The 12,308-nt window shown below is 36.4% G+C and overlaps 1 protein-coding gene across 1 annotated transcript; it reads left to right on the top strand.

The window, feature by feature from the left end:
• The first annotated feature begins 117 nt into the window (after positions 1–117).
• paqr8 (progestin and adipoQ receptor family member VIII) lies at positions 118–12,075 on the top strand. The gene is made up of 5 exons (XM_051875299.1): positions 118–2,538; positions 3,348–7,346; positions 7,821–7,968; positions 8,389–8,464; positions 10,957–12,075. Exon 2 carries the CDS (start codon positions 3,379–3,381, stop codon positions 4,447–4,449), a length of 1,071 nt encoding a protein of 356 aa, XP_051731259.1. The 5' UTR covers positions 118–2,538; positions 3,348–3,378; the 3' UTR covers positions 4,450–7,346; positions 7,821–7,968; positions 8,389–8,464; positions 10,957–12,075.
• Positions 12,076–12,308: the final 233 nt, after the last annotated feature.

Genomic DNA, 12,308 nt, shown 5'->3' with positions numbered 1-12,308 from the left:
CACACCAGTGACTCATTACCATATTCTGTCTCTTGGGTTGCGGCGTCCAATCAAATCCATAGAATGATGATTCGGCCGGCCCTCTTTAGTGTTTCGCGCGAAAAGAGTACCGGTGCTGCGCATGCGCTCAAAACTACAGATGCAGCATATGCGGACTAGATGTTTTGGCAAATAATGGTTGTTGCAGACAACAAACGCGAGTCTATGTTATTTGCTCCTTTCTCTTGTGCACATTTAACGTCACTGTTGCAACTCAGACAGTCTGTAAATCAAATGTAATGTTTATTCAACGTCATATGAAAGCATTTTACTTCCCTATGCAGATATGATATACAAAGGTGATGAAAAGAAAAGTCACAAAATTATAAATTATACACTGTAGTAGTACAAAGTACACAGTGTAAAATACATATCCGTTTTATAAATGAACATCACTTTTCTTAATATTGGTTTCCATACTTGATCAGATTCTCATGTTGTCTTTTACGCATCTTTTTTTTTTTTGCCCGACTGTACAGGTGCTGGTCATATAATTAGAATATCGTGAAAAATCCAGTATCTCAAAATATTAGAACATTTACATTTGAGTTTCATTAAATGACCATCCCTACAGTATAAAATCCGGGTATCTTTTGTTTTTTGAAACCACACTAATGGGGAAGACTGCTGACTTGGCAATGGTCCAGGAGACAATCATTGACACCCTCCACAAAGAGAGTAAGTCACAGAAGGTCATTACTGAATGGGGTGGCTGTTTACAGAGTGAAATATCAAAGCATATTAAATGCAAAGTTGACTGGAAGGAAGAAATTGGGTAGGCAAAGGTGCACAAGCAACAGGGATGACCGCAAGCTTGACAATACTGTCAAGTAAAGCCGATTCAAACACTTGGGAGAGCTTCACAATGAGTAGAATGAAGCCGGAGTCAGCGCATCAAGAGTCACCACACTCAGACATCTTCAGGAAAAGGACTACCAAGCCACTTCTGAACCAGAGACAATGTCAGAAGCATCTTACCTGGGCTAAGGAGAAAAAGAACTGGACAGTGATCAGTGGTCGAAAGTCCTCTTTTCAGATAAATGTAAATTTTGCATTTCATGTTGAAATCATGGTCCCAGAGTCTGAAGGAAGACTGGAGAGGCACAGAATCCAAACTGCTTGAAGTCTAGTGTGAAGTTTCTGAAGTCAATAATGATTTGGGGGGGGGGCGTGACGTCTGCTGGTGTTGGTCCATTGTGTTTTATCAAGTGCAAAGTCAATGCAGCCATCTTCCAGGAGATTTTGAAGCACTTTATGCTTCCATCTGCTGACAAGCTTTATGGAGATGCTGATTTCCTTTTCCAGCAGGACTTTAGCACCTGCCCACAGTGCAAAAACCACTTCCAAGTGGTTTGCTGACCATGATATTACTGTGCTTTATTGGCCAGCCAATATGCCTGACCTGAATCTATGGGATATTTTCAAGAGAAAGATGAGAAACAGTTGATCCAACAATATACAGATGATCTGAAGGCTCAATAGTGCCTCAGCAGTGCCACAGGCTGATCACTTCCATGCCACACTTCACTGATGCAGTAATTTGTGCTAGGAGCAAGTCATTTGCTGTAATATGTCCTGCCGATCAAGTATTGAGTGCACAAAAGAACATACTTTAAAGAACTTTAACTTTTCTGTTTTGCAAATCCATTTTTTGATTGATTTTAGGAAATATTCTAATATTTTGAAATACTGGATTTTGGACTTTCATGAGCTGTACGCTCTAATCATCAAAATTTAAAAAAAAAAAACTTTTGAAATGTTTTACTTTACATGTAGGGAATCTAGAATATATGAAAGTTTCATTTTTAAAAATAATTTATAATAAAAAAATGAACTTTTTGATGATATTCTAATTATATGACCAGCACCTGTATATAATATTACACCATTGTTCTGTTTAGGCTATTTTACACTTTAAATATAGGTCTTCATGTCTTGTAGTTGCCGTCATAAATAGTATAATAATGAATAGTTACTTTCAAAGCCTATAATAAGCAAAACAGAATTTGTTATGCAGAACCACAGCTTCAGTCACCATTCACTTTCACTGTATACTGAAGTCTCGTGAACCTGAGTTGACAGATTTTTGTTTATAATTAATTTTATTTTCAGAAAATTAGTCTTCGCCCATCAAAATGTGTGTGAATTTTATAATCATGTTTTTTCTGTTTTTTTTTTTTTTTTTTTTTTTTACCGTGATTTGAAGTTATATCTCTTTTTTCATGTTTGCTTTTTCGAACAGTGAACCGAATCCTTTTGAATCTGAACTGAGTCAGAGTCCCTTCAAGCATGAGTGATTTGTAGCCCCGCCCAAATTCACAAGGAGCCGACCCAACAGGTCTCTCAGTTGAGTTGACAGGGAGAGCGCAGTTGCCAAGGTTATAATGTCTGAAGACCGGATTTAATCTTTAGGTTGATATGAAACCCCATATATCTTCTAAAAAGTGAGAGGTGAAGTCTGGGAAGAGTGAAGAGCGACTTTCAACCAGTGCCGCAAAGGTGAGGAGCTACTAATATATAAACGATAATATAAACTCTTTATTATTTAAAGAAGAACGTTTCTGGCGTTTTGATAGCATGCTTTTTTGCAGAAGGTTGTATAAAAGTGTCGCATAGCATATTCTTACTCTTTCTTAGCTTAATAAGGCACATTTAAAAGTAGCACGTTTATAGTAATTTATAGTAAATACTATAGTGTTTTTGAACCATACTATAGTAAAGTACTTGAATTAATTTGTTGTGGTAATTCTATAGTTGCTGTTGTAACATAACAGCTATAGTAATATAAACAAATTACTTTACCCAATACTGTACTAAGTTTTCTACAACTGTATGGGTATATTATACTACAATATACACTACAGTTTACTGTAGTAAAAACTAAAGTATACTGAAGTATACAATTGGAGTATATATTGGAGATTGTATACTAAAGTATACAATCTCCAAACCTATTAAACTCCCTATCTAGACAGCATTTTTAGGCATCATACATATCTGCAACCTATCTATACAGAAATCATCTATAACCCACAACAGTGCTTTCTAGGTAGGCAACATACTAGGTTTCAAGACACAGCTAGTGCTTCAAAATTGACAAATGTTGGTTTGGAGCAATATACGGCAGAGCACAATGGGAGTACTTGGCAAACACAATGATCAATTCAACCAGGCCAGATATTAACTTATCAAGTGTAAGAGGTTTAGTTCAGCAAGAACTGGCTCTTTGTCTGGCAGAGGTATGAATCATGGCATTCTGATTTGTCAATATAATTTATCCTCGTGCTGTTTTCTGCTTCTCATTGCAGCTGATTTTTGTCATTCATCCAGAGTTTCACCATGGCAAGCGGAGTTTTGGGCCGTCTTAGTACACTGACATTGAGTATACAGCAGCTGGGTCAGTTACCACACTTGTCGAACTGGTTGCCCCGTCTACCTTTGCCTAAAGCCACCGTACTCGCCTCTGATGTGCCGAGCCTGTTTCGTGAGCCCTACATCTTGTCGGGCTATCGTCCGGTCCATCAGGAATGGCTGAGCTACTTCTGTAGTCTCTTTCAATGTCACAATGAGTCGCTCAATGTGTGGACACACCTGCTGGCGATCCCTGCTGTTCTACTCCACTTTTCTTTATTCACAGTCACATGGGGGCTGACGCTCAATGTGGCGTCTTTGCCTCTGTTTTTGTACGTGTTGTCGTCACTTACCTACCTCAGTTTCAGCGTGGCCGCCCACCTGCTGCAGTCAAAGTCTGAGCTGGCCCATTACTCTCTCTTCTTCGTAGACTATGTTGGCGTAGCTGTTTACCAATATGGCTGTGCACTTGGCCACTATTTTTACTGTTCTGAGCCAGTATGGAGACAAAGCCTAGTGGGTGCTGTGTTTCTACCCGGTGCCGCGGTGCTAGCCTGGTTGTCCTGCGCCAGTTGCTGCTACGCCAAATTCCGTTACCGCCGTCCATACCCTCTCCGCCGCAAGATCTGCCAGATCATTCCCACCAGCCTGGCGTACTTGCTCGACATAAGCCCTGTAGCGCACCGCCTGGTCACCAGATCTTGGGACGAGCCAGTGTTGGTGTTTCATGCCCTGCAGGTGGTGTTTTTTGTGTTGTCGGCTCTGTTTTTCTCTTGCCCAGTTCCTGAGCGCTTCTTTCCAGGGAGATGTGACATTTTGGGTCACGGACATCAGATCTTCCACATCTTCCTGGCCATGTGTACTATGTGCCAGCTGGAGGCAATGTTTAGAGACTATCTGGTGCATCAGCAGTCTGTAGTAGGTGTGCATGGAGAGCACTTCATTCTACTGGCTGGAGGATCGTTCTTCTTATTGGTGTTGTGCAGCGTTCTGACTGCAGTTCTAATGAGAGAAGCGGTGCAAAGACAGCTAAAGAGGAAAGACTGCAAACAAATTTGAAAAGATTTTACAAAACAGATTTGCTTAGTTACACAGTACCACAAGGTAATTATTAATATAAATGTCAAAATGAAATTAATTTTATTTTAGTGCATTTATTATGAGAATTGTGATGGGATGTCACTTTTCTTTTTTTCTTTTTATTTTATTTCAAAAGTCCCATAATCACATATTGAAATCCCACAATCTCAGAAAAAAACGGTAAGAAAGCTGTCACTGTTTGTACACTGTAGGCACAAATATGTATCTTTAAAGGGATAGTTCACCGAAAAATGAAAATTATCCCATGATTTACTCACCCTTAAGTATGGAGCCCCGCACATGACATGCAAGAAAAAAAATTAAATCGTGCGCACGACTTACTAATTCATTCCCTCAATTTACTAAATCGTGCGCATGATTTAACCTACTATTTTTTTCCTGCATGTCATGTCCAGGGCTCCGTACTTAAGCCATACTAGGTGTATATGACTGTCTTCTTTTTTTTTGTCTTTCTTTTTTTTTCAGATGAACACAATCGGAGATATATTTAAAAAATATCCTTAGTCCTCCAAGGTTTATAAGAGCAACCTTTGACCCAACGCAATGACGAACGCGGAGGCGCAGAGAAGAGAGCAAAACAAAACACCGGTCCGGTCACAAATTAGAAGTTTAAAATGACAAATTTTAAAGAGAAATGTCGGAGGATTTCGATATAAGAGAACAGGAGCTTGAGTTTGTTGTCCAAGCCCTATTTGTTTAAAAAGCAAGAGGTTACGCTACTCCTACATCCTGCGTCATACATCGCATCAGTGGGCTGCTCATTTGGCGCAAGTCGACTTGCGCATTATGTGTACGGTCGTCCGCTGTGTGCTAGTTATTTGAATTTATAAAGTTTTAAATATGGATATTTTTCTTACACAAACGCATCCCTTCGCTTCAAAAGGCCTTGAGTCGTATGGATTACTTTGATTATGGATGGATGCATTTTTTTTTTTTTTTTTTTTAACGTTGCCCCCCATTCTCAACCATTATAAACCTTGGAGGATAAGGATATTTTTAAATATATCACCGATTGTGTTTGTCTGAAAGAAGATAGTCATATACACCTAGGATGGCATAAGGGTGAGTAAATCATGGGATAATTTTCATTTTTGGGTGAACTATCCCTTTAAAGTACATATGCACCCTTTTTGGGGTAAATAAGGTACAGAGGTGTAACTTTTTAAAGGGTACCGCTCCAGCGACAGCTTTTGTTTTATCTGAAATTGCAGATATCAGCCTCAGGGAGGCATTTTACTTTTTAACTATCAAATACTTTTACAAATCATATCAAACATAAATACTAAGTAGGGTTTTTCCCACAAATTAATTCACTGCTTAGGATAATCTACCACTTAGCCGGCATTCCTCTGAGATCCAGTGCTGGATGGCTTTTACACAACTGGCCTATTTACTTTAAAACTGGAGTCTGGGACAGGAGTTTTTCGAAAGCAAAAACATTCAAATTAAGGAGTAAAGCTGGATTTGGTCCAAATTAGAATTGGAGTTGGAGGGGAGTGGGGGATAAGGGGAACAAAGAGGCTACTTTTATTTTGCACTCAGCATAGTCAGGCAATGTTGTTGTGGAGGAATGGATCAACTCTTGTTTGCTCACAAGTACATTGATACAGAACATACATACTCTCTTAATATAATAGAAATGCCATCTACAGGCCAAAACAAAAATGTCCTGCTTAAAGAGTTAGTTCACCCAAAAATGAAATTTCTGTCATTAATTACTCACCCTCATGTCATTTCAAACTTGTAAGACCTTAGTTCATCTTGGAACACAAATTAAGATATTTTTGATGAAATCCAAAAAGTATTCTTGTTGCTTCATAACATTAAGGTTGAACCATTGTAGTCACATGGACTATTTTAACAATGTCTTTAACTACCTTTCTGGGCCTTGAAAGGTGCAATGATGTTGCTGCCAATGTGTGGTTTTCGGATTTCATCAAAAATATCTTAATCTGTGTTCCGAAGATGAACGAAGGTCTTTACGGGTTTCGAACGACATGAGGGTGAATAATTAATGGCAGAAATTTCATTTTTGGGTGAACTAACCCTTTAAATCAGGGTGTAATGTTATATATTCTGTAGTATTATCAGTAACGTTTTGTTTAGACCGCACAAATAAAGTTCTGGTATGTATTTACTGTACTTTCTTCCTCGTCATGTATGATGTGTATTTATTTTTCGCATATCAAATCATTTCTACCTCAGCGGGACAGAAATTCAGTTTAACCCTGTTGTTTAAACGAAAATGTGCCTTAGATACTGCTTTGTACTTTTGATTGTGCTTTGTATTATAATAAATGTTTACATTTATCCAAGTATTCTAATAAACCTTTGGTGAGTTTTGATTTTAGTAAAGAAGTTGAATGAGACTTTTTATTTATAATTAAAATTTTAACCATGCTATTTCATTTAGCAATTATTTTAGTGTATCAGAACAGTAGTTTTAATACAGTAGTTTAATACACGTAATTAAAATACAGTTTATTATACCTCCTTTGTCCATTAGGAGGCAGCAGTGTTCCATTTAAAAACTGAAAAAAGTTAAAAATGTTTTAATTATTTAAATGTCATTCAAAACAGAACTAACCCTATATCTATGATATCTTATAAAAAAAAAAAAAAAAAGAATGATATGGCTTGTACTTAAACAAACTAAGCTAATTACATGAACAAGTAAAATGCAGGTGACGTGAATTCTTTTGAGGGATATAGGGAGATATGGATTTAGGCACTGGAGTGGCTGGAATTCAGAATGAGGAAGCGTGACTGTCAAATCCCTGTGGGATCAGTGTGTTGCTGCCAGTAAAGACGGGATGATGACAGGTGATCTAGGATCGTGTAACTGAGGAAAAAAGGTAAAGTGAGTTTTTTTTAATTATTATTCTTTTAGGCAGACTGATAGAAGAAAGCTGTTTATAGATAGTTTCTAAAAAATCTCACTCGGGTGATGTACAATATCAGTGCTGGTGGCTCCAAGCAATAAAATAATTTTCATTAACATTCAGTTTAAAGATGTGTATTTTAATGTACATTTTAAACTGTTTTAGTATCACTTTTTGGTATTACTTTTTATCGACCGCTGTGTTTCATTGCATTTTAAATATAATACACTAAACACTGCAGTAACAATTGCAGTCTGTTTGTGTTAACATGAAAGAGAGGTGTGACTTGTACATGTACTCACCTGTGTGTAATCATATTTGAGAGAACAGCAATAACAGCTTACATTATATTCGCTTTCATTACTTTTACTCATTGGCCCATCAACTTGTTTTGTGGCAGATTATTGACTTTAGTTTCCTTCGATTCTTACCTTTCAGTCATTACAGAAACTGAATGAAGAGTGATGGCTCCTGTTGAGGAGGGTCTGATCACCTGGATATCAGGTTGTTCTTCCTCTCTTCAGATTGGCATTGTGTCAGCCCTCTTCATCATCATTTATGTCACGCTTTACAGCCTTTGTACAAGCTGTTTCAGGTAAGTCTCATATTTTTTGTCTTTCACTGTATATTTCAATGCATATTTAGGAATTTTTCATTCATTGTCACATCTTGTGCTGATTCAAAACACACCCAAGAGAAGGGAGTGATTGTAACAGAATGCTGTGAGTAAACGGGTGATCTCAGTGGAATGTGCAATGACAGGTTCAGACGCACAAGTCACCAAGTGCCCAAGTCACACAGCGTGAATAATGTTAATGTTTGTGTTACTGTAAGAAAAGTAGAGACCTGTTTGTCAACCACATATGTAAACCATGAAGATGGACAACTGATAATAGCCTTTCATGTTTGCATGCAAAGACCATGCAAAAAATATTACGAAAACAAACAGGATGCACTGTGGTGTGTGCTATATCTGTAACATTTGGAATAGTGACTTTTCTTTTTATGTCTCCAGTATGTCTGACAGTGTATCATCCAGCCATTTACACAGACAAAGGAAAACAAATATTCCATCGGCATCTCCACAAAACGTAAGAGACCGACAGACACCACTCATACTCAGAAAACAGTCCATAAATTAGTATTACTCTTGGCTGTTGCTACACTCTAAAAAATGCAGGGTTGTTTTAACTCACACTCAAAAAAATGATTTTACAGTACTGTTCAGTTTATTTAAAAAAATTATTTTCATTTAACACCATTGTATTAGGTTTCTCATACAAAAAATTGCATTGTGTTAAATTGACTTGAAACAGTTGCATTTTGGCTCAACTCAATATTGTCATTTTGAAAGAACATGTTTTAATTAAAGGGTTAGTTCACCCAAAAATGAAAATTCTGTCATTAATTACTCACCCTCATGTCATTCCACACCCGTAAGACCTTCGTTCATCTTCAGAACACAAATTAGGATATTTTAAATGAAATCCGATGGCTTAGTGAGGCCTCCGTTGACAGACACTTTCAAGGCCCAGAAAGCTACTAAAGACATATTTAAAACAGTTCATGTGACTACAGTGGTTCAACCTTAATGTTATGAAGCGACGAGAATACTTTTTATGTGCCAAAAGAATAAAATAACGATTTTATTCAACAATATCTAGTGATGGGCGATATCAAAACACTGCTTCATGAAGCTTCGAAGTGGTTTGGCGTGTGTATCAAACTGCCAAAGTCACTTGATTTCAGTAAACGAGGCTTTGTCGCCTCATAAGTGTTTCGAAATTTCAATGGTTCACCACTGGGGGCGTGACTTGATACGCGCTCCAAACCACTGATTTGAAACAAAAGATTAGTAAAGCTTCAAAGCTTCGTGAAGCAGTGTTTTGAAATCGCCCATCACTAGATATTGTTAAATAAAGTCTTCTTTTTTTTTTTTTTCTACACAAAATATATTCTCATCACTTCATAACATTAAGGTTGAACCACTGTAGTCACATGAACTGTTTTAAATATGTCTTTAGTAGCTTTCTGGGCATCTGAAAGTGTTAATCATTGGATTTTATCAAAAATATCTTAATTTGTGTTCTAAAGGTGAATGAAGGTCTTACAGGTGTGGAACGACATGAGGGTGAGTAATTAATGACTTTTCAACCACTTTATTTAATCCATTTGAGTTTAGACTACATAAATGCTAAAACTAGGAACAGGATTTCCCCTTCCCATCATGCTTTGCACAGGGCTTGATAGGGAGAGTAAATGTTGAAATAAAATGTTATTTTATTTTATCAAGATGATAAAATTGGGAGACTTGTTAATGCTTAATGTTCTTTTATGTTTACATTTAAAAGAGTTTCTAGTATGTTAGTGTTTTTGGCGGTTACCATTGTAGTGAAGCGTAGTGCTTGAGTTGAGGACCTGCTAACAACAATTAAAGTTGTTTTAATAATAAAAAAAAACAACAACTATTGTGGGCAATCCATGGATGTAACAAAACCATCTGCAGGTTAGCACTTAACAATAAGAGCATTTACAGAGTAAAGATTTGTGAAAATTGTTCTTGAATGCATTCACTAAATAAACTAATCAATTAAACTGGATTACTTGTTTTAAATGTTGTCTGATTTTATTTTTAGGATAATTGAACTTAATAGTTTTGGACAAAATTAAGAATGTTAACCTGACTCAACTAAATGGCATTGAATTAACCTTATGAAATAAACCTAAGTTTAATGAAATAAATAATATTAATTAAATGCAACAGTTATGTGGAACCTGTTGAAATAAAAAAGTTAAGTTAATCCAACATATCATTTTTTTGAGTGCGTGTTTGGGTCAAATGGACAAACCCAAACAGTTGGGTTTAAAATTTAATTGAAAATTTTTACCAATGATTGGGTTTGTTCATTTTTGACCCAAACATGGGTTGAAACAACCCTGCATTTTTTAGAGTTTAAAATTGAATATTGTTCGATCCTGAAGTAAACTGTAAAAATGATTTGCCAGCTTTCTTTAAAAATATGCTTCACTTGACAATATCTAAATGACCTGATTTTATTAAAGTAAAAATATTTTTTAATTTGACCAAATCAACCTCACTTCTTTAATTTACACCAACAAAAATCATTGTAAGAGTTAGATCATACTGAAATAATTCCTTATGCACATATCTACTTTCACAGTGTACTATAAATGACTATTAGCAAATACTGTACAATACAAAAAGCTTTTGTTGAGTAGTGCATGACCACTGTTGACAATTTGCTTTAAGAGGAAGAAACTTTTTCCTGCTTTGAGACCAATTGCAATACACTGTTGAACCATATCCATCCTATTATGGTCAATTAAAATCATTAAGTGGTAAATTGCAGCGAATCGGCAAGAGAGGATAAGTAATTTCAAAGAGTTATTGGATTAATCTTCTAAAGGAAATGACACTGTAATGGAGAGCACATAGGAAAAAGCTACGAATTATTAAAAAACTTTTTTTAATCATAAAGGACTGGCATAATATAGCATGTGACGTGAAATGTAAAAAAAGTAAATAATAATAGATGATTATTCTCTCATGTCCTTGTTGCAGAAACTACCTGAGTCCCAAAGTGATGAATATACGCCAGGTGCCAAGGATCTATCTGATCATATATACTCCCTCCTGGAGGCTGAAGTGAATGAGGAAAATCCTTATGAGTGCATTAGTGAGCTTTCATTACAACCTCGATCTGACAAAGCTGAAGGGGAGAATGAGAGCCCTTCCACAGCAATGACAAAGCCTGATGATACTCACTCTGTCTCTGCCCTCAACAAACCAGTAAACAAACAGCCTCTCACTTCACCTCACACCCAGAATGATCTACATTTGACCGAAACAGTTGTTTATGCTGCAGTGTGCTGGAAAAACAAAAGTCACAGGAACACAAATCCTACAGATACTGTGGTTGAAATCAGTGATATTGATTTCAATATCCCTGATGTCCCTCCCATTCCAGACAAACATTTCTAGTATGATGAAAAGGCAATGTTTGTATTTATTCTCATTTTGCAAGTCTTAAAAACAAACTTGCAATACAAAAATAATGTTCACGACAAATATATATATTTTTATTTATTGCTTTTCAAAAATATTTAGATTAATAAATAAAAAAAATGTCTGTTTTAACATCACTGCAACTTCACATAAAACTGTTTAAAGGAAGCCAACCATGTCTGGGTTATTGTAGGTCAGCATGAGTCACATGATACAATGCCTCGAGCCAATACCCAGACTGGATTCAGAGACTGAAACCCAACATGCTTGTGCTGTCCAGACCTAAAATCCCCTTTGGAGGATGAAGTCCGTCGGCCACGGCCGCCGACAGAAGAAAGCTTATAATCCCCAGACATCATTTACATGATGAACGTATTCTTCCAAATGTCTGTTTGCAAATACACAATGCTGAATATTTAGGAAATAGACCGAATGATGTAGGTGAAAGGTGACGCACATCAAGGGACTGCTTTGGAAACTGCTGTCTAACATTTAACTTAAAATGACTTATCCTGGGGATATATTTTTACCTATTTTAAATATGGACATAAGATAAATGTTGATATTTGTTATATATTACTTTCATGGGACTGTGTGTGTGTAGTGCATATATATATATATAGCATGGAGTACTTTTATCATGTAAATTGAAAATAAAAGCTATATAAAAGCTGATTATTAAAAGTGATTATTATAAGATAGTAGAAAATCAGAAAGTTTTATGTTCCTACTTGTTTAAGAGACACATGATAGAACAGACCAATATTATAGGAGCAGGTTTTAGTCAAAATAGCTTATTTTTATCCACACACAAACATACACATCTGGTTTACTATCCTTCTGGGGACTCTCCATAGACTTAATGGTTTTTATACTGTACAAACTGTGTATTCTTTCCCTTTACACTA

This window comes from Ctenopharyngodon idella, chromosome 20 (genome assembly GCF_019924925.1).
Source record: "Ctenopharyngodon idella isolate HZGC_01 chromosome 20, HZGC01, whole genome shotgun sequence".
Lineage (NCBI taxonomy): Eukaryota > Metazoa > Chordata > Actinopteri > Cypriniformes > Xenocyprididae > Ctenopharyngodon > Ctenopharyngodon idella.
Note: the sequence above shows the minus strand (reverse complement) of the source record. Positions and strands in the feature narration are given on the sequence as shown.

Excerpts from the sequence above, each read along its gene's own strand:
- paqr8 (XM_051875299.1), top strand. The coding sequence starts at position 3,379 with ATGGCAAGCGGAGTTTTGGGCCGTCTTAGTACACTGACATTGAGTATA.